Source organism: Saccopteryx leptura, chromosome 6 (assembly GCF_036850995.1).
Source record: "Saccopteryx leptura isolate mSacLep1 chromosome 6, mSacLep1_pri_phased_curated, whole genome shotgun sequence".
NCBI classification, from domain to species: Eukaryota; Metazoa; Chordata; class Mammalia; order Chiroptera; family Emballonuridae; genus Saccopteryx; species Saccopteryx leptura.
In genome coordinates, this window is record NC_089508.1 from 132305377 (window position 1) to 132332903 (window position 27527).

The following is a 27527-nucleotide window of genomic DNA, read 5'->3' on the forward strand; positions in this document are numbered from 1 at the left end:
AGGTGGAGAGCTTATTAAAAATTTTAAAGCAGGGATTGGATGACATGATGTGGTTTATGTTTTAAAAACATCACATTGGCTGTCCTGTGAAATGTGGAGCAGAAAGAAACCAGGGGAACCAGAAATCTAATTAGAAGGCTGTAGCATTTGCCCACGTTGGAAATAAGATGATGACTTGTTTTGAATAGTGGCAGTTGAGAAAGAAGTGAACAGATTACCATACTTTTCACTCCATAAGACACACTCCCCCCCCAAAAAAAAACATGGAGGGGAAAATGCCCATGCAACTTATGTAGCGAAAAATACGGTATTTAATTAAATATTTTAATACACCATTTGGTTCAGATTTTTTTTTTTCTTGTTTTCCTCAAAAACTGTAGGTGTGTCTTATGGTCAGGTGCATCTTATGGAGGAAAAATACAGTAATTCAAAATGTATTTTGGAGGCTATGGTTATGGATTGGATATGGAGAGAGGTTGAAAGGAAGATTCAGCAAGAGCAGTTGGTTGATAGGAGAAAATCCCTGGAGTAGTGGAAGCATGGGAAAACCGATCAAGAAATAAATTTTGGATGTGTTTAAGATTGAAATTCCTCAGTCAAAGAACATGATCAGACAGATCTTTAGATATGTGGTTCTATATCTCAGAAGAGGAAAGGTATGATCTAGAGCAGCGGACCCCGCTCTAACCAACTGAGCAGTCTGGCCAGGGCTAAACTGATACTGATATGGACAAATGAGGGAGGACCTCTCTTACCCCCAAAATTTCATTCAGTGGATATTTATTGCAAATGTATCATATGCTCTAAATTATTCCTCATGCACTTCTGAGGTTGCTATTCTTCAGCCTTCTCTCATCTTTTTTTCCCCAAGAGTCTGGAGGCTCTTCAGAGAAATATAAATGGCTAAGAAGTGACCTCTTTCTAGTTTGTCCAGCTCCTCTATAAATACAGTTTCACTTGGATGGAGTTGCTAGTAGTGAGTGGATGAGATTTATAATAGCAGTGGGTAGCAGAGGCTGTCTTATCAAAGCCTGCCCTCTCTCAGTGCTGTGACTTTCAGCCGATGTGCCACTAGAAGTTTTAAAACATGTAATACCTGTTTGACCAGTGGATAGAGTGCAGTGGATTGAGTGTCCGCTGGGATGTGAAGGACCCAGGTTCAAAACCTCAAGGTTGCTGGCTCCAGCGTGGACTCATCTGGCTTGAGAGCAGGCACACCAGTTTGAGCACGGGATCGTTAACATGATCCCAAGGTTGCTGGCTTGAGCAAGGGGTCATTGGCTCTGCTTGAGCCCCGCTGTACACAAAACACTTATGAGAAGCAATTAAAAAACAACGAAAATGCTTCTGCAACTACTAGTTGATGCTTCTCATCTCCCTTCCTGTCTCTCAAGAAAGAAAGAAAAAAACGTGTAATACCTGACTGTTCTATCAGGGGCACTGACCTCTTTTCCTTTAGATTGTCAAAATAGTGACAACAGCCACCACAACAATAGCCATCTGGTGTGAATGAATCAAAATTATATATATATTTTTGCTGTTTTGGCAGAAAATTTATTTTTTGGTGTGCCGCAGAATTTTTTTTTTTTTTTGGTATTTTTCTGAAGCTGGAAACAGGGAGAGACAGTCAGATAGACTCCCGCATGCGCTTGACCGGGATCCACCCGGCACGCCCACCAGGGGGCGATGCTCTGCCCCTCCGAGGCATCGCTCTGTTGCGACCAGAGCCACTCTAGCACCTGGGGCAGAGGCCAAGGAGCCATCCCCAGCGCCCGGGCCATCTTTGCTCCAATGGAGCCTCGGCTGCGGGAGGGGAAGAGAGAGACAGAGAGGAAGGAGAGGGGGAGGGGTGGAGAAGCAGATGGGCGCCTCTCCTGTGTGCCCTGGCCAGGAATCAAACCCGGGACTTCTGCACGCCAGGCCGACGCTCTTCCACTGAGCCAACCAGCCAGGGCCAGTGTGCTGCAGAACTTTAATTACTTTATGTGTACCGTGCAGTGAAAAAGGTTGAAAATTATTGCTTTAGTACCCTAATCCCATGTTGTCCATAGTAATACTCACTTTTGGTTTCTTTGGGTCCTGGATAACTTAGAAATAAAGATATAGATAACACAATGTCTGTAGTATAGAATTTTTTTTTTTTTTCATTTTTCTGAAGCTGGAAACGGGGAGGCAGTCAGACAGACTCCCGCATGCGCCCGACCGGGATCCACCAGGCATGCCCACTAGGGGGCGATGCTCTGCCCATCTGGGCGTAGCTCTGTTGCATCCAGAGCCATTCTAGCGCCTGAGGCAGAGGCCACAGAGCCATCCCCAGCGCCCAGGCCGTCTTTGCTCCAATGGAGCCTCGGCTGCGGGAGGGGAAGAGAGAGACAGAGAGGAAGGAGAGGGGGAGGGGTGGAGAAGCAGATGGGCGCTTCTCCTGTGTGCCCTGGCCGGGAATCGAACCTGGGACTCCTGCATGCCAGGCCGACGCTCTACCGCTGAGCCAACCGGCCAGGGCCTGTAGTATAGAATTTATTAATTATTTAGATTAATTATAGTTACCCTACAGAAATAAGGAATGGAAAACTCCAGCCCTGGATCAGTTGGTTGGTTGGAGTATCATACCAATATATCACGGTTGTGGGTTTGATCCCTGGTCAGGGCACATACAAGAATCAACCAATAAATGCAGAAATTAGTGGAGCAATGAATCAATGTTTTTTCTCTCTCTTTACAATCAATCAATAAAATAATTTTCATTCTTGTGTTTATGAGAAACATGAGCCTGATGTGTCCTAGCGATTTCTCCAATGTTTGGGCATATATATTTGAAAGGCAAACTCTCATTTCCTCGTCAATACATTGAAGAATTCCTCTCCTTTTACTCTTGTGTTGAGGGTAGAAAATCCTAATACACATAAATAGGATGTTGAAAATTGTAGTAAAATGTTCAAAGCTTTTTTAGATATTGCCACATATCTTCTTTTATAGAAATCCAAAAGGCTTTAAGAGACAATTCTTTATATTTAATCAATCCAAAACCCCCACCATACATATCATCTTAACTTTACACCAAACAAAGGATAGGAGAAACTTGCCTCCAGTCTTTCCTCTAAATAATCACTTAATTTAGTTCTGATCTTCTTGGCAGTCTTGTTAAAAGAGAATATTCAGTTGAATGACTTTCATTGATTTTAAGCCAGTGGTTCTCAAAGTGTATGCCAGGGCACACTGATGCACCCTAGAAGATTTCCAGGTGCACCCTATGGTATTCCAGAGAAATATGTGCCTGTTGGGGACCAAAAAACCAACAGGACTTTTAGAGTTTAGATTTTTGGGGGACAGAGATGTGGGGAACTGGCTGTAAGCTGACAGTCTGCCCAACCGCCCACTTCACTTGCCTGATTAGGTTACAAAAGGTTGTTAAGCTGTGGTGCTGGATTTACACTACACTCTTAGAAGAACTAATATCCCAGTTTTAGCTCTTACTCTCTATTTTTCTGATACGACTTATTTTCACATCTAATTTATAGGCTCTATTTTTTTTCTCCTGCGTCTTTGAACATAAATATCTCTGCCTAACATAAAATAAAGTTTAGCAAAACAATCATTCCAGTAATTGGAAATTAAATGAATCAATTTTGAAGTGTATTATGCAATACAGGCAAAACTATTTTATAGTATATCCCTCAGGACACATGCAACTACTGTACAAAAACAGGATTCTGTTTTTAAAATTATCAAATTGCTGTATCACAACAAAACCTATGGAACTACTAGATAAAATAATTTTTTTTTTTTTCCTGAATCTAGAAACAGGGAGGCAGTCAGACTCCCGTATGCGCCGGACCGGGATCCATCCGGCACGCCCACCAGGGGGCGATGCTCTGCCCATCCAGGGTGTTGCCCTGTCGCGACCAGAGCCACTCTAGCGCCTGGGGCAGAGGCCATGTAGCCATCCCCAGCGCCCGGGCCATCTTTTGCTCCAGTGGAGCCTCTGCTTGTGGGAGGGGAAGAGAAAGACAGAGAGGAAGGAGAGGGGGAGGGATGGAGAAGCAGATGGGCGCTTCTCCTATGTGCCCTGGCCGGGTATCGAACCCGGGACTTCTGCACGCCAGGTCGATGCTCTACCTACCACTGAGCCAACTGGCCAGGGCCGATAAAATAATTTTTAAAAGAAAGTTGTCAGGCAAAGGCATGCAGGTGCGAAGATGGCAGCTGGGATCATAACTGTGGGCCCTAGAGTATTATATGAAGAGAACCTGGTGAAGTCAGAGCCATAACTGTCATAGGTTCATTTAGTACTGTAGATGGTTCTGCTTTAGCAATACTGAGAAATACTCCAGTAGTTTTTGGAATTTGTAGCACCACCAACAGATGCCCCTGTTAAAGAATACATTTGTTCCTAATGTGGATCTACCATTTCTGTGTTGAGATATCAGTCTGGATCGCCTGGAGAAGAGGCCCAAGTGGCTAGCCAGTTCATTTTAGATGTCACTGAAAATTCAGATAATTCAGAAAGAGGGCTCATTCATTTTTCCAAGGAAGCTTGCTTGGGTTGACCAGGGGTCCCCAAACTACGGCCCCCGAGGCCATTTATCTGGCCCCTGCCGCACTTCCGGAAGGGGCACCTCTTTCATTGGTGGTCAGTGAGAGGAGTACTGTATATGGCGGCCCACAAAGTACAGCATCACTAATGTACAGTACTACTTCCAGTGACGCAGGACGCACACGTCACAGCTCTGGAAACACGTCATATTACTTGTTACGTCTAGCAGTGACAAATACAGAACCGGACATTGACCATCTCATTAGCCAAAAGCAGGCCCATAGTTCCCATTGAAATACTGGTCAGTTTGTTGATTTAAATTTACTTGTTCTTTATTTTAAATATTGTATTTGTTCCCGTTTTGTTTTTTTTACTTTAAAATAAGATATGTGCAGTATGCATAGGGATTTGTTTATAGTTTTTTTATAGTCCAGCCCTCCGATGGTCGGAGGGACAGTGAACTGGCCCCCTGTGTAAAAAGTTTGGGGACCCCTGGGTTTGACACTGCAATCTCATTTGCGTCAACTATCATGGAAATATTTTGGATGCCTGTACATTTGCTTTGTTAGCAGCTTTAAAAAATGTTCAGTTACCTGAAGTTATTATAAATGAAGAAACTGCTTTAGCAGAAGTTTATTTTTAAAAGTTTTTTTTCTTTTAAGGAGGAGAGACACAGAGAGAGAGAAAGAGAGACAGATAGGTAAAGAGATGAGAAGCATCAACTCACAGCTGTGTTACTTTAGTTGTTCATTAATTGCTTCTCAGATGTGCCCTGGGAGGAGGGAAGCTACAGCAGAGCCAGTGACCCCTTGCTCAAGGCAGCAACCTTGGGCCATCTCTATGATCCCACACTCAAGCCCGTGACCTTGGAGTTTCAAACATCAGTCCTCAGCATCCCAAGTCGATGCTCTATCTACTGCGCCAACTGGTCAGGCACGAAAAGCTATTTGAACATTAGAAGTCAGTCAGTTGCTACTTCCTTTGTGGTGTCTGATGACACTGCTCATAGCTGACCCTACTGGAGAGGAAGAACATCTGTCCACTGGAACCCTAACAGTAGTAATGGATGAGGAAGACACTATTGTGTCTTCCAAACCAGGTGGAAACGAGCTGACTGGAGCTAAATTTCAGGACTGTATAAGCCAAACAGTTACAAGATACAAAGTTAAAAAAAAAAAAAACTTATGAAGTAATGAGTATAAAACCCAAATAACCACATTTTCAAAAGAATTAAAGAAACTGTTTTTGTTATACTGAGCACAAACCTTTTATACTAAATAAATAATCTAACTACATTCTTCTGAGGAAAAAAGGAAACTGTCAAGTAGAAAGGAGTTTTCCACCTAAAATTTTTAAACATTTAAGGTAAATTGTTTTAAGTACCCACCAAGTACTTAAGTTTATGCATTATTTACAAACAATTAAAAACAATAGTCCAAGGACAAAAAAAAAAAATCTTCAGCTGGGGTGTGTTGTTGGTAGTGATGATGGTGTTCCAAGTAAATGACTAAACATATTAAGACTTTTGGGGCCCTGACAGGTAGCTTAGTTGGTTAGAACCTCCTTCCCATACACCAAGATTGCGGGCTCAATCCCCAGTGAGGGCACATACAAGAATCAACAAATGAATGTATAAAATAGTGGAACAACAAATCTGTTTCTCTTTCTCTCTTTCTCTCTCTCTAATCAATCAATAAAATAATTTTTAAAATTCTTTCAAGGAATTAGGGACAGTACCATTAGAAAATAGATAAAAATATAAAATAGAATAAGAAGAAAAAGAACCTTTGGGGATAGAAACTAGAAGTAGCATTATGAATTTATGCTGATATAAAAAGCATACATAGAGTCTACAGCTCTACCCACTGAAAGGGTCTCGGAGCAGTGATAATCCAGTAGAAAGCAGCACCCTCAGCACCCAAAGTGTTATTTCTAACATCACCGCTCACTAAACTGAAATAGCACTACTTGGCGAAAGAGCTGATACCAAGGCTGTAGCAGGAAAAATACAAAATGAGCCTAAAACATATTGTTTTAACAGCAAGAAATAAAGACAAGAATGGGCCTGACCAGGCAGTGGCGCAGAGGATCGAGTGTTGGACTGGGACACAGAGGTTGCAGGTTAAAAACCACAGGGTAGCCAGCTTGAATGCGGGTTCATCTGGCTTCAGCATGGGGTCAGCAGCTTGAGTGTGGGTCACTGACTTGAGCACAGGATCACAGATATGACCCCACTGTCACTGTCTTGAAGCCCAAGGTCACTGGCTTGAGCAAGGGTCACACACTCGGCTGTAGCCCCCAGTCAAGGCACATATGAGAAAGCAATCAATGAACTAAGGTGCCTCAATGAAAGAACTGAAGCTTCTCGTCTCTCTCCCTTCCTGTCTGTCCCTGTCTGTCCCTCTCTCTGTCTCTCTCTCTCTCTTTCACACACACACACACACACACACACACACACACACACACACACACACACACAGGAATATAACCACTGAATAAAAAAAAAAATTTCCTAAGTCCAGAACAATAGTAACAAAGAATAAAATAAAAAGAGAAATAAAGTAGGGAACAAAGTCCTTCTTTATAGAAGAATGCAAGCTAATTGCAGAAAAAATAAAATTACAAAATTATCCTTTTGCAGACACTAAAGTAATATAATAATTGAGGAAAGACTCATCAAAGTATGTCAAAACCACTGGGTGAGAAATTGACTGGAGGAATGGGTTATTCAGTATCGCCCCACAGTCTACAATTACAAAGAAAAAAATTTTTTTATTTTTAAAATTAGATTTAATGAAGAGTATATAGGTTTCAGGTGAACATCTCTATAACACTTGAACTGTTGATTGCATTGTGTGCCCATTACCTAAAATCAAATCATTTTCCATCACCATATATTTATCCTTGAGTTTTTCAGGTAGATACTCAGTAGAGATTTCTGGGTCATATGGTAGTTCTTTTTTTTTTTTTTTTTACAACAGAGACAGAGAGAGAGAGTCAGAGAGACAGACAGACAGAAATGGAGAGAGATGAGAAGCATCAATCATCAGTTTTTCGTTGCGACACCTTAGTTGTTCATTGATTGCTTTCTCATATGTGCCTTGACTGTGGGCCTTCAGCAGACCGAGTAACTCCTTGCTCAAGCCAGCGACCTTGGGTCCAACCTGGTGAGCTTTGCTCAAACCAGATGAGCCCACGCTCAAACTGGTGACCTCGGGGTCTTGAACCTGGGTCCTCGGCATCCCAGTCCGATGCTCTATCCACTGCGCCACCACCTGGTCAGGCTCTATTCTTAATTTTTTGAGCAACAATCATACTTTCTTCCATAATGGCTGTACCAGTTTACAATCCCACCAGCAGTGAATGAGCATTCATTTTTCTTCACAGCCTCTCCCAACACTTGTTATTACCTGTCTTTTTAATAACTGCCAATCTAACAAGTGTGAGGTAGTATCTTATTTATAGTTTTGATTTACATTTCCCTAATACAGAGGTTCGCAAAGTGTATGCCAGGGCACACTGATGCGCCCTAGAAAATTTCCAGGTGTGCCCTATGGTATTCCAGAGAAATATGTTCCTGTTGGGGACCAAAAGCCAACAGGGTTATTGGAGTATAAGTTTTTGGGGTACAGAGGTATGGGGAATTAGCTGTAAGCTGATAGACTGCCCAACCCTCCACGTCACTTGCCTGATTGGGTTGCAAAAGGCTGTTAAACTGTGGCGCTGGATTGTTTACACTACTCCCCATGTTCCCCAGAAAGACTAGAGGCAAGTTTCTTCTATCCTTTGGTGTAGAGTTAGGATGATGTGTATGGTGGGGTTTTTCTGCACTTGGTAAGATTCTTGGGTTGCTTTGGAAACATGATCAAAGATCTCATTGATTTGCTAATGGCCCACTTTGCTCTATAAATAAAGCAAGATGCTGTGTTTGGGTGCGCTTTGTTCTTGCCAGCAGCAATTACCCCCCCTACCCAGTATTTTCTTAATTCCGCATTGTTCCCACTTGGGACCTGGAATTACTGCTGTGCTGGTTCACAGCATGTGCCCAGATATAAAAATAAATGTAGTTACTCTATTATACCATTTCATTACAGAAATACCGCTCTTTTTGTTAACACATCATCATTATTATATTTATTGTTAACACATCATTATATTATTTTTAGATAAATACACCCAAATAAAATGGATCGATTTCTCAAAAAGAAGCGTGATACTGAAGAATCCGATAGTGGAAGTGAGCAAAAGTTAAGTGTAAATAAAATAGGACTTGAAGGCTGATGAGCAGAATTTAGTTTATAGTTTTTTTCCATCACTCAACACTGAACAATACAATTGGATTAGAAACCCATTCATGGAAGCTTCAAGTGATTTTGGTTTAACATTAACAGAAGAAGAACTAGCAGCTATGTCCACTGATAGTGGATTGATAATTAAACTAAGAATTGTCTCTTGAAGCCTTTTGGATTTCTATAAAAGAAAATAGTGGCAATATCTAAAAAAGCTTTGAACATTTTACTACAATTTTCAACATCCTATTTATGTGAATTAGGGTTTTCTACACCCAACACAATTAAGGGTAAAAAAGAGGAATTCTTCAATGTATTGATGAAGAAATGAGAGTTTGCCTTTCAAATGTATGCCCAAACATTGAAGAAATCACTAGGACACATCAGGCTCATGTTTCTCATAAACACAAGAATGAAAAAACTTAAGACATTTTTGCTGGGACCTGCTGACTTAACTAAATCTTACTAAGAATGTATCTATCTATATAAAAAGATAACATTTTTGTCTTTTTTTTTTTTTTAACAGATACAGTGAGAGTCAGAGAGAAGGATATAGATAGGGACAGACAGACAGGAACGGAGAGAGATGAGAAGCATCAATAATCAGTTTTTCGTTGCAATACCTTAGTTGTTCATTGATTGCTTTCTCATATGTGCCTTGACCGTGGGGCTACAGCAGACAGAGTAACCCCTTGCTCAACCCAGTGACCTTGTGTAAAGCCAGAAGCCAAGGCCACTATCACAGCAGCCCGGCTCATGCAGGTTCGCATTGGATTCGGACAGTTGGTAAAGAAACAACGGAGCCAAAAACTGATGGGCCATAGTCTTTAATTCTAGCTTGCACCCGGCGGGCAAGTAAAAACACACACTGGGCTCCAAAACCCACTCACATTCAGTGCTCACAAAGCCACTGACTTATCCGAGTTTCCTAGAATCAAAGGTTTCTAGCTCACCAGCCTTATTCTCCTCAGTTCCCCATCTCCTTCCTTATCCCAGATACAAACTGTACACAAACTGGCATCTCACTCAGCACTCCACCATCTTGGCTGCTTCTCCTGGCCACATGGCCTCTTTCTGCTCTCTGCTCTGCTCCCTCTTCTAATGATAATCTCAGGAACCAAGAGAGCAAGCTCCCGCTCCGTCCCCATTTTATAGTGTAGAAATCCGAACCCTTAATCCAGGGGTCTCAAACTCGCGGGCCGCATGCAGCTCGCCGAACAATTTTGTGCGGCCCACAGACTAATCCACTGAACTTAATCCAATATACAAAATAGAGAAGTCTCTAATACAAAGTCACTTCTCTGAGGCATGATTGGATTGCACCACCCCACATCAAAAAGGGTGGGAAAGGCTTAATCCCAAAACCAAGCCCCAGGCTACAAGGATTCTGCCTGCCCACAGAGACACACATTAATATCACCTGGGCAACGGCCTCCACGTGGGCAGTGCCACTTTAACAAAGTGAGCATAATACATTTTATCTGTCCAACACCTTGGGTCCAAGCTGGTGAATTTTGCTCAAACCAGATGAGCCCATGCTCAAGCTGGCAACCTCAGGGTCTCGAACCTGGGTCTTCCGCATCCCAGTCCGACGCTCTATCCACTGCGCCACAGGCTCATTTTTTTATTTTTTAACCCCTCATTTTTACAAATTCGAAAATGCATAACTCAAAAAATGTAACATAAAAATGTTTTTTAATGTCAGAATAAATTTAATTTTGTCGTATTTATTTTGTTTAATTAACATAAAAGCACACTTGGACTTTATATTTGTTTCTTTAATATTTGACTTAATTATTATAACATATTTCTTAGAAATTTGTATATAGTAAGCCTACAATTATTTGTAGGATTTTAAATGTGCCCTGACTTCAAAAGGTTTGAGAACCATTGGTTTATGAAAACAAAACTTTTTTGTGATTGTGTGATAGTGAATTTATTGTGGGAATCATACCTATTTTTGCGACAAACGTACTGATGTTTCTTGCATGATTATTTTTGTGTTGTTGAATATATAAAATTAAATCATAGTTAAAAAAAGGCATTTCTGTTTTCTAAAATTTCAGTAATTGAATTTAGGAAATGTAAGAAAGTCGTTAATGTTAAGCCTAATCCGGAGGGACCCGAAACATTGAAGACACGAACAAAGTCCGTCGATTACATACCAAAGCTTTATTGTCTAGCTTGGCCTAGCGGCGGCAACTCCGACAGTGGTCTGAGGGAGAGCGCGCGCTGGCCCTTTGTTCTACTTAGTTTTTATAGTTTTTAAGTGGGAAGTTGTAAAGCCAGTGGCCACGGCCAGGGCCACTATCAAAGCAGCCCAGCCCTTGCAGGTTCGCATTGGATTCGGACAGTCGGTAAAGAAACAACGGAGCCAAAAACTGGTGGGCCATAGTCTTTAATCCTAGCTTGCACCCGGTGGGCAAATAAAAAACATACACTCTGGGCTCCAAAACCCACTCACATTCAGTGCTCACAAAGCCACTGACTTATCCGAGTTTCCTAGAATCAAAGGTTTCTAGCTCACCAGCCTTATTCTCCTCAGTTCCTCATCTCCTTCCTTATCCCAGATACAAACTGTACACAAACTGGCATCTCACTCAGCACTCCGCCATCTTGGCTGCTTTTCCTGGCCTCCTCCACGTGGCCTCCTTCCACTGCTGGCTCTACTCTCTCTGCTCTCTCATGCTAACCTCAGGAACCAAGAGGGCAAGCTCCCGCTCCGTCCCCATTTTATAGTGTAGAAAACCAAAATCCCTTAATCCAATATACAAAACAAGGAAGTCTCTAATACAAAGTCACTTCTCTGAGGCATGATTGGATTGTACCACTCCACAGCAAACAGGGTGGGAAAGGCTTAATCCCAAAACCAAGCCCCAGGTTACAACAATCCCCAACACACATTAATATCACCTGGGCGACGGCCTCACGTGGGCAGCACTATCTTTAACAAAGTGAGCATAATACATTTTATCTGCCCAACAGAAGTACAGAAGCAAAAATTGCAATTAGGAGCTCCTTACCACTATTGGTTATAGTCATATGTCCTTTAACATAATAGGACCACATTCAATTTGCAAGCCATACATCATTTTGGAGAAAACAAAATTTACAAGTCAACACAATGGCAGAAAGATGTCTCTTTACATATTAAAAGGCATTCCTATATTATCTAGTGTTCGTCTGCTATCTCTCTGTCCAGAGTCACATGTGTTAACTACACGCATTTACACAGGAGAGGTAGTTTCCGTAGAGACAAATGCTCGCAAATGGCTCATAGTTATAAGAAAAGGTTTATTTTGACTTCTCTCTCCCTGCACCTGGCTAGCCATTCCTTTCCCCACAGGTGTGGTGGAATGTCTGGGGATCCATGTTTTCCTCCCCTTTGCATTTACAATACAATGCCAAGGGCTATCCTGGTTATGCCAATCACACAGTACAGAGACTATTCTCACAATTTCTCTGCACACCTTAACCCAAATTAATAAAATGTTCTCCAAGCCTCTTCAAATATTAATATTAATTCTGTAGTTTTTGGTACCTTACAACACCTGCGGGTGAAGTGGCTCCGTGGCTCCTCAGTTAACATGATTTTTAAACACTCAGAAATAACTTTGTGTGTTGTACAGCACTGTAGCTCAAGAGGTCTACTTGAAACTTGATTGTTAGTGATATACAATTATTTGTTGTTTCCAATGAGCTGGAGGAGAATATTTTATGGTATTTATTAAAGAAAGACTCAAACAGCTTTCTGTGGTTCTATATGCTTCTAAGTACTAGGCAGACCAAAGGAAGCACACACTGTTTCTATACCTCAAAAAGCTTATATTCTTAAGTTTATCAGAGAATTGTACAAATAAGAAACAACTTGAATACATAGTATTTAGGACACTTAGGGCATTAAAAAAAATACAAATCGCATTCTTTGCAATTTGCTTGTACTGTTCTAACCACTTACAAAAGTTCTCAAGAGTATGTTGGTTTTGCTGTCATTTTAATTTTACAGTTAAATTTTCTCCAATATTTATTGACTTTAATTTTCCAACTTGGTGTGATTTATGAATCATAAGTCTGGAAATGCTGCACAAGTTTAACCTGATTTTTCCCTTTGGCCTCCAAAGGACTTTTTAGATTTTATTTTTTAATTAAAACTAGAATAGGCGGTTTCATCTATCTCCAGGGAAGTGTGTTGCAGAGTGCCTGTTAATTCTTCATCCCAGGGTTTGAAAACCCTTTTTATTATCTACGTACTTAACCAAAATTCTTGCTGCTGTTAATAAACTATTTTCCTTAGTTTATTCTTAGAGAAAACACAGTGTACTCTTATGATTATAGAAATGTAGAAATGATACCCTGTTTTTTTTTACTGTAAAAGACTTTTTCAACACAATTTTGACTGCTGTTATTAACCCAGTTTTAGAGTCTATTGCTGAAAGCCTCAATTTTGCCATTTATTGAGGTGTTAATTGAAATATTAATGTATTTAGAGCAGAAATGTCATTTTTTAGGAAATCTAGAGCAACAGCAAAGCTGAGGTCAAACTGCCTTAAGGATGGACACGAAGGAAGCTGTGTTTGAGACAAAAAGAAATTGAGATAAGGTAGATGCAAAGTAGAGAAAAAGCACTGCACCCTGGGGGTTGGGGGTGGAAGTGGGAGTGGGTTGTATGCCTCTAATGGCAAAGAATAGTTAGATTTCTGAAGAGGAAGCCACAGAAGGCTTATAGGAAATACTGTTAAGGATTTGAGTTTATGTACTACCTTTCCTCTGAATGTATAAGTTTTAGCTGACTTTTAAAACTAACTGTTACTGATAAAAACCTTTGCCAAAACCCAGCTTCAGCACTATGCTTGTTGTTATTTGGAAGTCGAAAGGGAATCTCCGTTGGAAGCGTTAAACTGACAAAATCAGTGCAGAACATTTAATTATTTCTTTTATTTTTGTTATGTAAAGATTGTGTTTCTTTCTATAGCAACATGAACCTTGAAGACCGGAATGTGCTGCGTATGAAAGAAAGGGAAAGGCGGAATCAGGAAATTCAGCAGGGGGAAGACGCCTTCCCACCTAGCTCTCCTCTCTTTGCTGAGCCATACAAAGTTGTAAGTTGTCCTTCTCTGAATGTTTTTTCCCCAGTATCTTGCCATTTAAACTTGATTTTTATATACAAAAGAGTTATATATACTGTTTAACATATTTTTCTTTAAGTAGAGATGGGGTACTTTTATTGGAATATAACATGCACATAGAAAAGTATACAATTGTATTATAGCTAAAAGAGTATTCACAATATGAACAATCTCATAGAATCAGTAACTAGATCAAGACATAGAGTATTAATTACTAAGGCCCTGAAGTCATCCTCGCTGCTGACTTGCTGTCCCATAATTTTGAAAATGTGATCTGGATTAGCTTAAACATTCATGTTTATCTATAATCCTTGGCTTTAGTAGTAACCTTTCACCTTTCTAAACCTTGAACTAATTTAAAATTTTGTGAATCATTGTGCGTTGTCTGCTGTTTCCTAGGTCCTTTGGGTATCACATTAATCAAAGAAGAAGAATATATTTTATAGATTCTTTTGTTTCTCTCATCTTTTTTTTTTTTTTTTTGCTTACTTGGTTAACTAAGTTTCAGTGGCTTATTTATGTTTGAGTAAATGTATCTTCATGCCTGACCAGTGGTGATGCAGTGGATAGAGCATCAACTTGGGATGCTGAGGACCCAGGCAAGCTCAAGCTGAGGTCACCAGCTTGAGTGTGGGGTCGCTGGCTTGAACAAGGGGTCACTGGCTTACCTGGAGCCCCCCCAGTTAAGGCATGTATGAGAAGCAATTAATGAACAACTTAAGTGACACAACTATGAGTTGATGCTTCTCATCTCCTTCCCTCCCTCCTTCTCTAAAAAATAAATAAATAAATGTATCTTTATTATCAATCTGTTTTTTTTCTGTTATCACATACTAAGTTCTTTGATTTTCTAATGTATTTATTGATTAATTAATATCAGATTTAGATTAAAGCATATTGTCCGTAAATGGAACCAGTTGCTATGTTTATAACTACCATTGTGTTTGATTTGGGATTATATAAAACACTGATTGGTACCACTCTCTGTTAACTCTAATAATATAGCTGTAGTGGCCACAAATGTCTCTCTAATATTTGACTTTGGGTTTCATCTGTACTATTTTTACATTTTAAAGGCTTATACATGTATAATAGCTATAATACAATGTATAGCAACAGTAATGACCATTATTGGCATATAGAATGAGATTGAGGGTGTGTTAGACATTTTTCTGATGAAATAAAAATTTAAAAACATATTGGGGTTTACCCTTACATTTTGGTGTTTGTTGGAACTGTGAGAGCTCTAAAAGCCATGTATTCAGAGCCTTATAGGACTTTTAAAAACTGATTTTGAGAGATAGTGAAACATCAATTCGTTGTTTTGTTCATTCATACATTCATTGCTTGATTCTTGTATGTACCCTGAGTAAGGGTTGCACCTGCAACCTTGGATACATATACATATATACACACATATATTTGTTTGTTTATTTATTTATTTATTTATTTATTTTAAGCAAGACAGAGACAGACAGGAAAGAGAGAAATGAGAAGCATCGATTCTTCCTTGTGGCTCTTATTCATTGATTGTTTTCTCATGTGTGCCTTGACTGGGGGCTCCAGCTGAGCCAGTGACCCCTTGCTCAAGCCAGTGACCTTGGGCTTCAAGCCAGTGACCATGGAGTCATATCAATGACCCCATGCTCAAACCAGCAATCCCTTGCTCAAGCCAGAATAAGCACACTCAAGCCAGCAACCTTGGGGTTTTAAACCTGGGGCCTCATTGTACCAGGCTGACACTGCACCATTGCCTGATCTGGCAAGGATTTTCTAATTAAAAGCAGTCATATTGACATCATTTATATGAGTGTAACACAATACCTGGGATTTGGAATTAGGGAGTAAAATCAAGCTACTGTTTATATTATAATTACATTGTAATGAATTGGATTTTATTTCTAATCTTGATATTGTCTATAAATTGCTCTATACTTCTGTCTTATTTAATAGGGATCAAACTGATTTTCAAATAATTTAAAGTCATTATTGATTCATGCCAACCTCAAAATAAAACAGTGGAGGCTTAGCCTTGATTTCCTTTTTAATATAATTGGTAAACTTTCTTTCTTCCATGTGTATAATATGACAAGAGTCCTAAAGCTTGTAGACATCTTGGACTTTCTTGTTGTCAAAGAATAATTCTTGGAGTTTAAAGTATGTACTGTTGACTTCAAATGCTGGAGCATTTATTGGTCAGAATTAATAGTCAGGGTTTAAAACTTATTTATTTATTTAAATTTAATTTATTAAAGAAGATTTAAAACTTTTATCAGTGGATTTTCCATCCTTAATTTGTTGCTGGGACTTTTATTAACTTGGTCAGTCAAAGTAATAGAGGAATTAAAATGAAAAAAAGTCAGTTGGGTATAACTTGTTTTAGTAAATTTTTGTGTTTGCTTCTAACTATAATACTGAATTTTAAAGAATATGTTTTCCTAGACTGCCGGTATATGAGTGTTGACTTACCTGCTGACCCGGAACTTAATTACATAAAGGGAGATTACTTTTCCTGCTTTTCAAAAGATTTTCACTATTGTTTCAGTATATTTATTGGTGAAATTTTGATTTTTTTCCCTCCTATAATCTATTATACACATATGTCAGTGTCCTATAGAATATTTGTGTTTTAGCATCAATGTTTTTACTAAAAATTATATATTTGGAGGTTGCTTTGAGATGTTAACCTTAAGATAATGAGGAAAAACCCTCTTCAGTTGAAGTTTGAAAAGTCACTTTAGAAGGATCTTTTATTTCTAGTTATGCTAATTGTATAATTATATTTTACTTTTTTTTTTGTAGACTAGCAAAGAAGATAAGCTATCAAGTCGTATTCAGAGTATGCTTGGAAACTACGATGAAATGAAGGATTTCATAGGCGACAGATCTATACCAAAGCTTGTTGCAATTCCCAAGCCTGCAGTACCACCAACAGCAGATGAAAAATCTAACCCAAATTTTTTTGAACAGAGACATGGGAGCTCTCATCAGAGTAGCAAATGGACTCCAGTAGGACCTGCACCTAGCACTTCTCAGTCTCAGAAACGGTCCTCAAGCTTACAGAGTGGACACAGTAGCCAGCGGACCAATGCAGGTGGCAGTGGTGGCACTACCAGTAGTAGCCAGAGGCATGACCGTGACTCATATAGCAGTAATAGAAGAAAAGGCCAGCATGGATCAGAACACTCCAAATCACGCTCTTCTAGCCCTGGAAAACCCCAGGCTGTTTCTTCATTAAGCTCCAGTCATTCCAGGTCTCATGGGAATGATCACCATAGCAAGGAACATCAGCGTTCCAAATCACCTCGGGACCCTGATGCAAACTGGGATTCTCCTTCCCGTGTTCCTTTTTCAAGTGGGCAGCACTCAAATCAGTCTTTCCCACCTTCATTGATGTCAAAGTCCAGTTCAATGTTACAGAAACCCACTGCCTATGTGCGGCCCATGGACGGACAGGAGTCCATGGAACCAAAGCTGTCCTCTGAGCACTACAGCAGCCAACCCCATGGCAACAGCATGTCTGAACTGAAGCCCAGCAGCAAAGCCCATCTCACCAAGCTGAAAATACCTTCCCAACCACTGGATGTAAGTTACACATTTAGAGCTTTTAACATTGTGACTATGGGAAGCAGATTACTATGAAATTATAATTGAACTTGAACTCTTTGTTTTAATAATAATAAAAGTTTAAAGAAAGACTTGTGATCAAATCCAACCAAAATGGATCCATAGAGCTGTTAGCTTCCCCTCTTGGAGGGTAGAGAAAATGTCATGCACTGTTTAAAACATTAAAATGACAAGTCGGTTATAGAATAAAAGTATAATCTATAAGTATCCTAGATTCCCTCTTTCTAATTTTATTAAATATAATACATCTTGTGTTCTTTGGTTAAATAAATTGTAACTCCTCTTCTCATAGTGATACTCATGAATGAGATGTGGGCCCTGGTTCACTGTGGTAGATGCTGGGATTTTGTAGATGGTAATATTGTATGGTTTGGATGCCATGATTCTTTTTCTCTGATTACACTTAAGGTTTCAGGCAGCTGCTTCAGACTCAGGGTGGTTTGAAATTTACAGTATTTTATAACTACATACCAAACATGATATATAGAATAAGCAAAGAAGTAAGCATTCATTGCAAAATTGCTGAATTTTTCTTTTAATGTAGTTTTTGCAGTAAAAAAAATTTTTTTAAGATAATGTTAGTAGCTGAAAATCACAGCTCATAGTGTAAAACAGTAGGGGCGGGGTCAGGTATAGGTAAAATACTATTTTAAGAATATTTAAAATCTTTCTTGGGGCTTTGAAAAACTCACAGTTTGTGGCATTTGTCATCTAATTACTCCTCTCAGGGGAGTAAAGTGGTAATTTGTTCTGTCTTCAAACAACATGATCCTTAGAATTAGACTTCTGTTCAAACTTTTGCTCTCTTAATTCCTGTTTCTGCCTTAAAATAAACAACTTCCACATTTAAGAAAGGCTATATAAAATGTCCATTATGTTTTAGACAAGTAATCTTTCAATAATATTGGTTTTATTCTGTTTATGTGAAATGATATATCTCAATATCATGGAATACTTTGCATGTAATATTTAAAATTTTTTGACAAGCTATTCATCTGAAAAATTACATTTAAAAATTATTTCTAAGTACAAGAAAGATATTTTAAAGCTTTTGAAAAATACTGTTTTTAAAATCCTGTGCAGGCCCTGGCCGGTTGGCTCAGCGGTAGAGCATCGGCCTGGAGTGAAGGAGTCCCGGGTTCGATTCCTGGCCAGGGCACACAGGAGAAGCGCCCATCTGCTTCTCCACCCCTCCCCCTCTCCTTCCTCTCTGTCTCTCTCTTCCCCTCCCGCAGCCGACGCTCCATTGGAGCGGAGATGGCCCTGGCGCTGGGGATGGCCCTGGCGCTGGGGATGGCCCTGGCGCTGGGGATGGCTCTGTGGCCTCTGCCTCAGGCGCTAGAATGGCTCTGGATGCAACAAAGCAACGCCCCAGAGGGGCAGAACATCGCCCCCTGGTGGGCGTGCCGGGTGGATCCCGGTCGGGCGCGTGCGGGAGTCTGTCTGCCTCCCTGTTTCCAGCTTCGGAAAAATGAAAAAAAAAAAAAAATCGTGCAGTTCAGTGGTTAAAATTCTTACAGTTTTTGAAAAATTTGTATTTAAGACCAAAGATTCTAATTTATGGTGTTGTGATGTGCAGTAATAGGATCATAAGTACTTCTTTAAATTGAATTTTGTTTCTAACAATGTTGTCGACTGTGTGCAATAAATGATAAATCTAATAATGACTTCAAATCTAATGTGTTTATTTTCTTTTTTCTTAAGGCATCTGCTTCTGGTGATGTGAGCTGTGTGGATGAAATTCTTAAAGTAAGTTGTGTGTTTTTTTTTTACTATGTTAAGCTCTCTCATGTAATTATGCTTTGGTGTTCTCTTCCCCTCTCCCCCCTCTATTTCACAAAGAATCTGAAGCAACAGATTGCTCACATGTATAACTTGATTATGTCCATCAAAAATAATTGACTCTACTCTGCTTATATTCATATTTAGGTTCTAAATCTCTTGGTTTGTTTACTATTTGTCCTCATAGAGAAGTTTTTGTTTTTAAGTAAAACAAATTTCAGTCTTAACCATTTGCCTTAAAAAGAGGAAGAAAACAAATGTAGCCTGATCTGTGGTGGCGCAGTGGATAAAGCGTCGACCTGGAAATGCTGAGGTCGCTGGTTCGAAACCCTGGGCTTGCCTGGTCAAGGCACATATGGGAGTTGATGCTTCTAGCTCCTCCCCCCTTCTCTCTCTCTCTGTCTCTCTCTCTCCCTCTCTCTGTCTTCTCTAAAAATGAATAAATAAAAATAAATTAAAATTAAAAAAACAAACAAACAAATGTAACTGTACTTTCTCAGGTTTATCTGTTAATAAACAGAAGTGCTGAAAAACTCAAAAGTCAAACCATCATATTGAAAATAGCTTGCTTTGTAATTCATTTGTATATCCTGATCAAATCCTATACTGAAAGACCTCTGAATACTGCATATTTTGAGTGTTTTTAATAGAATATATTTAAAATTGACTCATGACCAAAAAGTATATATTCCTCCATTGGGAAAAGAAAAAGTCTAGTGAATTAATGAGTGACAATAACTGTTTTTGATTCAATTAAGAAAAACCATCAGAAACATACTACTTATACTTTGTGCAAAAAGCTCCTAAATTTTTGTGTCTGTACTTGCATTTCATTATGGATACTTTTGAAAGACTACTTGCTTGGCTGCTTTCTCTTTATTCTCTCCTTTCCTTTTAGCCCACTGTAATCTCTCTCTTACCTCTACCATCTGCTGAATCTGTTCTGTAAGATCATAGGATCATTTGAGTTCTGTACTATTTCCACTGTATTTTTTTAAAATAATTGATTTGCACGCGCACAAGAGAAAAATATCAATTTGTTGTTTCACTTATTTAGGTATTTATTGGTTTCTTGTTATTTTTTTAATTGAATTTTATTAGGGTGACATTGGTTGATTCTTGTATGTGCCCTGATAGGGGATCAAACCTGCAACCTTGGTGTATCAGGATGACACTCTAACCAACTGAACTGCCTGGCCAGTGCTTCTTTCCACTGTTTTAAAGAATTTTTATTTTTTCCTTCTGGAAACATTCTTCCTTCCTTGACTGTTGTTATGCTTATTTGTTTTTATATTTCCCATTCTTGTTTCATTCTCTGCCTTTGGGAAACCCTTGTGTCTTCACCCTCTTAAATATGGGTGCATTTTCTAGCCTCTCCTTTTTGCTCTTTTACTTGCCTTTTTCTCCTTTTTTTGTTTTGGCTTTTATCTATGAGACAGCTACTCAGTCTTTCTTGTTTGCCTTGGTCTCCTTTGGATTTTGGTTTATATCTCTCAATTGCTTGTTAGCTGGGTCTCCGTTTGGAATTCTTCCTGATTCTTCAGACCCAACATGTTTAAGTTTTTATCAGGTTTCCTTCCATTAATAGTACCTCCAAAAAATAAAATAGTACCTCCAATTCTCCCATGCTTATAAGTGTACAATCCCAGTTATCTCATTTCTTTCTCTCATGTCTTATTTAGTCACAAAACTTACATGTAGGCTTTGAGAATTCCTTGAAAAGCATTCATTCCTTTATTTCCATTTCACTATCATGAGCTTCAGTAATTGCTATGAGAGTCCTCACTCTGCCGTTCTGCCTGCAGTCTCCCTGCTCATCTCTTTTCTGTATTGCTACTAGATTCTTTCCCTCAATCCTTTATCTTCATAAATTAATATGATTTCTAGAAATTTTCAGTGACTCTTTAAGACTCATACAAAGAATAGTGTCCAAATTTAACATTCCAGACTTTCCACAGGCCAGTGCTAACCTTTCCCACCACTGATTGGCCAAACTGGTTTCCCTAGCCATACACTTTCTCACACTTTCTCCTTTTTTATAGAAAACTTTCATGTAATGTTTTTTTCTTTCCTCTTCAGTTACTACATATGGATTCTGTCATTTTTCTTAGAATCCTAATGAAATTCTTCCTCTTCTATCAGACCATCAGAGACCACAGTGATAAACTCTTTCTTCTTTTGATTTTCATATAGCATTCATTTTTCAGTTGCCATATGTATAAAAATTCTAAGGAAATGCGTACTTTCCCCCAAATCCTCAAAATTGCATGGCATTCTAATATGTGGAAGAAATAATAGATTTCTTATATTTAGTAATTTCTTGGCTGTTGCTGACAATTTATTATACATTTTATATATTCAGGGCGGGATATGGCCTTGGGTATAATAGGTGCTCAGTCATTGGATGATGGGAGTTAAATGGATTTTCTACTGAGGGTATTTTGTTATTTGAGGTGTAAAATGCTAACACTGAAAACCTGGGGTATATGATTTTCTGTTTTCTTTCCCCTTCCCTGTGTGCGGTGGGCAAGGAACTTCAGGTCTGAATTCCCTTCAGGTTTTCTTGGTATTTGTAGTAATACTGTTTGTAGGAACAGACTTAAAGAGAAAAAAAAGCTGAAAGCAATATGTTTTTACAGTGAAAATAAGATTTTTTAGTTTAAGTCTTACTAGTTGAACAACTACTATGTGTCTGGTGATAATGATGCTGTTGCACCCTTGGAGCTGACATTCTAGATCAAGAGGTAGGAAATCAGTTATAGAATATTATTTCAGTAAGTGAAATGCCAGTAAAAAGTAAAGCATTGTAAGAAGATAAAGGGCAGTTAGCATGCAGGAGACTCTTCTAGGAGTTCAAATTGCAGACTGTATCATGTGCCCTTGCCTTTGCTCCTTCTGTCATTCTGTTGCCTAAAGATAGCTACTGTTAACTATTTTCCAGAGATTTTTTTTTATTAGGCCATAGACTATGATTTGTGTCTGTCACTTAATAATATACTGTGGACATCATTTCATATCAGTATTTAAATTTCTCCTTTTACTGTCTGCTTGATGTTCCACTATATAAATGTCTGGTAATTTATTAATTATTCCTGTGTTGTTGGACATTAGGTTGCTTCTATTTTTTAAGTGTGAGCTGCTTGAACATGTGTTTTTATGTAACTGTGTGGGTATAAGCTGTAAGGTAAATTCCTAGAAGTTAGAACCTTTATTATAATTTCTCTGTATACCTGATGGTTTACTTTGAGTAACACTCCCCCCTTATTCCAAGTCTAATATCTCTCTTTCTCCTGCTCCCTTAACACACACATTGTGACCTTATCTAAACCTCCACTTGGACATACTTGGTATATGATTAGACAGAGGTATGAGTAAAATCAGACTTATGTCCTTACTTGTTTGTTTTCCTGCTCATATGCTTTTGGTATCTCTCTTCTGATTTTTCTTGACCCAAATTTCCTATCAGTGAATAGGCTCTGTGGCCAGACTTCTGGGGTGAAATTCTGTATTCATTACTAAGTGTGTGACCTTGAGTAAATAACTTAACCTCTGTTAGTTTCATCCTACATAGACTTAGGATAATAATTGTATTTACCTCATAATGTCATTGTGAACACTATGTGAATAATAGATATGTAAAACACTTAGCATAGTATCTGGCCCATTTCAGGTACACAACAAATGTTAGCTGCTTCCCTCTTCCCACTCCCACAGCAAGCTCTTCCTCAGTAGCATTTTACTATGTGCCTTGTAGTTGATTTCAGGCTGGTTTCTGTAACTATTTACAGGTTTCATCATCTTAACTCTTAAGTTCCTTGAAGCCAGAGAGTGTATATTACTTATTTTTCTATTTACCTGTCCCATAGGGCCTTGCACACAATTGTGCTTAATATTTGATTAAACATGTATACTTTTGGAGGAGCAATCATGAAACCAGCATTTATAATGCAAATCTGGTTTTTAGATATATAATTTTTATCCTTGACTTGGTTGAAAACAAACTGTAATAATTACATTTCAGGAGATGACGCATTCATGGCCTCCCCCCCTAACGGCTATTCATACACCATGCAAAACAGAACCTTCCAAATTTCCTTTTCCAACTAAGGTAAGTAAATCAAATGTCTTTGATACTGTAAGAAAAACTCTAAGTGGCTTGACTAAAATCATGTGAATTCAAAATTCTCTTGTTATTCCCATTCTAGTGAGAGTCAGACAATAAACAAGAAAATAACTAGATAAGTTCCGCTAGTGATAACTGCTATCTGTGAAGAAAATAAAACCAGATAGTGGAATCAAGAGTGATTTAGATTGAGAGGTACTTGTAACACTTTGGAGGCAATATGAAGAAGAGACGTTTTTGTTGCAAACTATTAGGTCTTCTGGGCTACGTGTGATAAGGTCTTCTCAAACTATTGTCTGAGAAACTCCTTTCCATAGGACACAGAAACCATATTTGTGCTGTATGGAAAAAGGTTCCTCAGATAAATTCCAAGCTCAACTAAAACCAGGGTTTTTTTTACATTAATTTATACTTATACAAGAATACATTCTCCTTGTATAGTTTGACCAAGATTTCTAATAATAGCCTCCCTCAGTTCTGCCTCCTCCATCTGATTGGAGATCCTTTCATACGTACCTCTGGTAAGACTTTTTCACATGCATATATGTAATCATGACATGGAAGCATGTTCTCACTGCTTTCCTTAGAGATTTATTGTTCTGTACTTGCCTTGTTATTTACAGATAGTATATATTATCTACAGATTATAAACAGATACATTACATATAGAGGTATTTCATTTTTTATAATTGCATTCATAGTATAAATGTATCATTATTTAGCCATTTCCCTTTGGTATTTAAGTTGTTGCCTAGTTTTCATTTCTATAAACATTACATTAATGGATATCTTTGTTCATGCATTCTCTGTGCATATAAGTTTCTTTTGGGTAAAAAGCAAGAAGTATGATTATTGCGTGTTGAAGGTATATGCTTAATATATAGTCTCAAATTCCCCTGGTAGTAGTTGTACCAGTCAGTGCTCCCACTGCATTTCCTACTTCTTCACTTGTACACGCCCATTTATTATTATAATCACTGATATTTTGAGTGAAAAATGGCATTCTGTTTCCTGGATTACTAGTGAAGTTCACTATCTTTACATGTTTGTCATCCATTTGATTTCTATACGGATGAAATTTGCCCATTTCCTCTACCCTTTAGGTTACATCTTTCACCTGTGAGTTTTAGGAGGATTTCTTTTTTGTTGTTTTGTTTTGTTTTATGCGGTTTTGTTTGAATTCTGGATTCTTATATTTTACTGCATGTTGCAAATATATTTCCCAGAGTCCTTTTAAGTTTTATGGTCTAAAAGGTTTTAGTTTTGATGAGTAAATATCTTTCTTTTTCTTACAGCTTTTGCTTTTTAATGTCTTGTTAAAGACTATTCATTCCCTAGGATTATAGATATATCTTATTTTTATTTTAATGTGATTGCAGTTTTCTGTGTTTATATTTAGCCCAATTTATTTTTGTGCATGATGTTAGGGAGAGAGATAACTCTCTGCCTACATGTGCACCATAGCACTCTTTTACTTTTTAAATCAATTTTTACACATAAAAAATGCATATGTATTTAATACACAATTTGAGTTTTGATAGATGTATGCATCTTTGTAATCTCCACCCTAATAAAAAATTAGAAAATTTTATCACCCCAAAAGTTTCCTCATGTTCCTTTACAGTCCACCTCACTCCCACCATTGGCCCCACACAATTGCTGATTTGTTTTATGTCCTTATAAATAAGTTTTGCTTTGTCTAGAATTTCATATAAATGGAATCCTTCAGTGTTTACTACTTTTTTATATGATTCCTTTCTTTTGGTTAGCATGTTCTTTTGGAATTCTTGCATGTTCTTGAATGTATCAGTTATTTGTTTTTATTTTTAAATTTCTTTTTATTTCTGCTGTATGATAATGCAAAATTTATTCATTCACTTGTCAGTGAACATTATTTTTTCAGATTTGAGCTATTAAGAATAAAATACAATCTGACTTTGGATGATGGGTATGCAACATAATTGAATGACAAGATAACCTGGACCTGTTTTCTTTGAATATATGTACCCTGATTTATTGATGTCACCCCATTAAAATTAATAAAAATTTATTTATAAAAAAAAGAATAAAATATAAACATTCACTTACAAGTCTTTGTACAGGTAAATATTAGGTCATATGTTAAAAAGTAGAATTACTGAGTCACATGTTGAGTGCATATTAAAATAATACTAAACTGAAAACTATTTTCCAGAATGGTTGTATCACACCCTATTTCTCTGCACTCCCATCCCAAAGCAGTATATGATAGTCTTATTCTCCATCCTTGCCTACATTTGGTATTGTCAGTCTATTCTGTTTTAGCTATTTACTGGGCATATAGCTCATTTTGGTTTTAATTTGTACAGTATTTTCTGATGACTAATGATGTTGAAATTCTTTTCATGAGCTAATTAGCCTTTTTTTTTTTTTTGGTCAGTTCAAATCTTTTCCCTGTTTCTTGTAGGTGGTAGTGGCAGGTTTGGAGGTGTTCGTAGTTTTCTTTTCTTAAAATGTCTTTGATTTTTTTTTTTTTTTGTATTTTTTCTGAAGCTGGAAATGGGGAGAGACAGTCAGACAGACTCCCGCATGCGCCCGACCGGGATCCACCCGGCACACCCACCAGGGGGCGATGCTCTGCCCCTCCGGGGCGTCGCTCTGTTGCGACCAGAGCCACTCTAGCGCCTGGGGCAGAGGCCAAGGAGCCATCCCCAGCGCCCGGGCCATCTTTGCTCCAATGGAGCCTCGTTGTGGGAGGGTAAGAGAGAGACAGAGAGGAAGGAGAGGGGGAGGGGTGGAGAAGCAGATGGGCTCTTCTCCTGTGTGCCCTGGCCAGGAATCGAACCCGGGACTTCTGCATGCCAGGCTGACGCTCTACCACTGAGCCAACTGGCTAGGGCCTGTCTTTGATTTTGATATCAGGGTAGCACTGCTTTCAAGAAGGAGCAAGAAAGTGTTCCCTTATCTTTACTTTCTAAAATATTTTTGGAATATTAGTATTAATTCTTTCTTGAATGTTTAATATAATTTAACAGTGAAACTGTCTGGACCAGTAGAGTTCTTTATTGGAAGGTTGTAAATTACAAATTCAATTTCTTTATTAGATATAAAGCTGTTCAGATTTTTTACCTTCCTGTGTGAGTTTTGGTAATTAATTTTATTTAAACGATCAAATTTTGATATAATTTATTTAAAATATATACGTATTATTTTAATATCTGGAGTGAAGTCCTTTCCCCCTGATATTAGTGACTTGTATTTTTTTCTCTGTTTTCTTTGATCATTTTAGCTGGAGGTTTATCAGTTTTATCAATCATTTCTAAGAAGAATCTTAGTTTCTGTTTCTTTGATTTTGCTTTTATTTTGATTATATTATTTATTTTTTATGTTTTGAGTGAATGAGATACAGAAAGGGAGGGAGGAAAAGGGTGAGGAGCATTGACTTGTAGTTGCTTTCACATTAGTTGTGCATTGATTGCTCCCGGGAAAGGGAGGAGTGAGAAACATTTACTCACAGTTGCTTTTACTTGAGTTGTACATTGATTGCTTCTCATAAATACCTTGACCAGGGCTGCGCCAGTCTCTCTTGCTCAAGCCAGTAAATAAAATGCAGAATAAGTAGAAAGAACAACATAATTTGCCTGATCAGTGGTTGCACAGTGGATAAAGCGTTGACTCTGAACGCTGTGGTCGCAGGTTCAAAACCTTAAGTTCGCTGGCTCTGAGCGCGGGCTCATCATCAGCACAGGGTCGCTAGCCTGAGGGGGGGGGGAATCATCCACATGATCCCAGAAAAGCTCTCCAAAACAACCTTTCTCTGTCTGACTTATTTCCTTTGTAGCCTAATATCCTCTCAATCCATCCATGCTGTTGCACATAGTAAGCTATTATTCTTCTTTATGACTTATTTTTTATTAAATATGTACTGCAGCATTTATATTCACTCCCATCAATTGATGGGCACTGGGTTGCTTCCATATCTTGGCTGTAAATAACACTGTAATGAACATAAGGGTGCTTATATTCTTTCCAATTAGTGTTTTGGGCTTCTTCAGATACATACCCAG

At 38.5% G+C, this 27527-nt stretch overlaps 1 protein-coding gene and 1 pseudogene across 2 annotated transcripts in view; both read left to right on the plus strand.

Moving 5' to 3' along the window:
- Nucleotides 1–27527, plus strand: part of AFF4 (ALF transcription elongation factor 4) — a 104309-nt gene that overhangs the window by 14878 nt on the left and 61904 nt on the right. For both annotated transcript variants that reach the window (XM_066344448.1, XM_066344447.1), the window contains exons 2-5: nucleotides 13796–13922; nucleotides 16752–17534; nucleotides 19281–19325; nucleotides 23380–23466. In XM_066344448.1, the coding sequence (XP_066200545.1) occupies nucleotides 13800–13922; nucleotides 16752–17534; nucleotides 19281–19325; nucleotides 23380–23466 (1038 nt within the window). In that variant the 5' untranslated portion in view covers nucleotides 13796–13799. The remainder of the gene's footprint in view (nucleotides 1–13795; nucleotides 13923–16751; nucleotides 17535–19280; nucleotides 19326–23379; nucleotides 23467–27527) is intronic.
- On the plus strand, nucleotides 628–5745 carry LOC136375981 (exosome complex component RRP43-like; annotated as a pseudogene).